Source organism: Eimeria mitis, genomic scaffold, assembly GCF_000499745.2.
Source record: "Eimeria mitis Houghton genomic scaffold, Emh_scaff1082, whole genome shotgun sequence".
Taxonomy (NCBI): Eukaryota; Apicomplexa; class Conoidasida; order Eucoccidiorida; family Eimeriidae; genus Eimeria; species Eimeria mitis.
Window position 1 is genome coordinate 5166 of NW_013567490.1, and position 2136 is coordinate 7301.

Genomic DNA, 2136 nt, shown 5'->3' on the forward strand with positions numbered 1-2136 from the left:
GTATAATTAAAAAGGATTTTATTTAGTATAACTTTTTATATTTATTTTTGTATACATATATACATATATATAAAATAAAAATTGAGGTGTATAGGCAGCTCGGGTGTATAGGCAGCTCGGGTGTATAGGCAGCTCGGGTGTATAGGCAGCTCGGGTGTATAGGCAGCTAACAGTGTGAGTGCTCTTCTGAGTTCTGTTGTTGTTTCTTTGTGTATAATCATTTCTTTTAAAAGATTCATTTCTCTTTCTGCAAATATATACGGCAATTCCTTCAGGCGTAGACACTGCAGCTGCGCCTCAAGCGCGCTGCTGCTGCTGCTGCTGCTGCTGCTGCTGCTGCTGCTGCTGTTGCTGTGGAGACGGGGGTCCTGGGTCTGCAGCTCGAGGGCCAAAGGCAGCGCAGCAGAGCTGCATGCAAAGCTATTAAGGTTGTTGTTGCTGCAGTTGTTGCTGTTGCTGCTGCTGCTGCTGCTGCTGTTGATGCTGCTGCTGCTGCTGCTGCTGCTCATATGCCCGCAAGGCAGCAGCGGCAGCGGCCCCTGCTGCTGTCTGTACACCTCACGCCCATCGCAAGAGTTGAAGGGACACAGTGCATGCATAGATCCAGCAGCACAATCCCCTGCTGCTGCTGCTGCTGCTGCTGCTGCTGCTGCTGCTGCATGCATATCTGCAGCACAAGGGTGAGAGCCCTGAAATGCTGCTGGGTGGCCGCCAGAGGCCAGCGGTGGATTCGAAGAAGCAAAACACTGCTGCTGCTGCTGCTGCTGCTGCTGCTGCTGGAGCTGAAGCTGCTGCTGCTGCTGTTGCTGCTGCAGCTGTAGATGAATCTGCTGCTGCTGCTGCAGCGGGTGCTGCTGCTGCATTTGCTGCTGCCTGTCGTGCAACTGCCCTGCATGCGGATGTTGCTGCTGCATGTGTCCGTACATATGCATCGAATGCTGCTGCTGCTGCTGCTGTTGCTGCTGCTGCTGCATATGCAAAAGGTGCTGCTGCTGCTGCTGCTGCTGCACGTGCGCCAGTTGCTGCTGCTGTTGTTGCTGCTGCTGCTGCTGCTGCTGCTGGTGGTTGTCTTCGATGGTGTGTTGCATTTGTTTGTTTGGTGTGAATTGCTGCTGCTCATCAATATGCGCCGGCCAATGCATCTCTGCTTCACTTGCTGCTGCTGCTGCTGCTGCTGCTGCTGCTGCTGCTGCTGCTGCTGTTTTGTGTGCATTAGAGGGGCTTCCGCCTCTGGGTACGCCAGCAGCAGAAACCCCAAATTCAGGGGTCGATAGATTGCTGTTGCTGTTGCTGCTGCTGCTGCTGCAGGCCGCATGCAGCGGGCTCAGTGCTTCTTCTGTTGCTGCATGCGCTGTTGTGTCTGTGGAGAATATTTCGTCCTCGTCCATCATCTTTGCTGCTGCTGCTGCTGCTGCTGCTGCTGCTGCTGCTGCTGTTGCTGTTGTTGTTGCTGCTGGAGCTGACGCGGGACTGCACTTGTTGCATGCGTTGCTGCTGCAGTGGAAGCAGCAGCTGTTGCTGCTGCTGCAGTTGCTGCTGCTGCTGCTGCTGCATCTGTGGCTGCTGCAGCAGATGCTGCTGTCGTAGCAGCTTTCTCCCCCTCTCTCTGCATCTCCTGCTGCTGCACGGCGCGAAGGTCCCTCTGCTGCTGCTGCTGCTGCTGCTGCTGCTGCTAGCGTGCGTGGGCTGTGCCTGCGGTGAGTTTTTGTTGTTGCTGCTGCACCTGCTGCTGCAGCAGCAGCAGCAGCAGCAGCAGCAGCATTCTTGCGGAGACAAGGCTGCTGCTGGACTGCTGCAGCAACACGGGCGGCTTTGATCTCAGCAGCACTAAGAGATTTGCTTCTGCTGCTGCTGCTGCTGCTGTTGCTGCTGCTGCTGCTGTTGCTGTTGCTGCTGTTGTTGCTGCTGTTGTTTCTGCACGTACCCGCTGCTGCAGCACCCCCACCAGCAGCAGCAGCAGCAGCAGCAGCAGCAGCAGCTTTTGTGTGGCGGTAGGGGGGGGCAGACCTGGTGCGCCCTTTGCTGTCTCCCCTTTCATCAGCAGCATTCTGCTGCTGCTGCAGCAGAAACAAATAAAATAAAATAAAATAAAATAAAATAAAATAAAATAAAATAAAATAAAATAAAATAAAATAA

The 2136-nt window shown here is 54.0% G+C and overlaps 1 protein-coding gene across 1 annotated transcript in view; it reads right to left on the bottom strand.

Moving 5' to 3' along the window:
- Positions 1-297: 297 nt before the first annotated feature.
- Positions 298-2136, bottom strand: part of EMH_0029000 (uncharacterized protein) — a gene marked incomplete at both ends in the record, with an annotated part of 6004 nt that continues 4165 nt past the window's right edge. The window contains 2 exons of the mRNA XM_013494234.1: positions 298-374; positions 563-2057. Of these exons, the coding sequence (XP_013349688.1) occupies positions 298-374; positions 563-2057 (1572 nt within the window). The remainder of the gene's footprint in view (positions 375-562; positions 2058-2136) is intronic.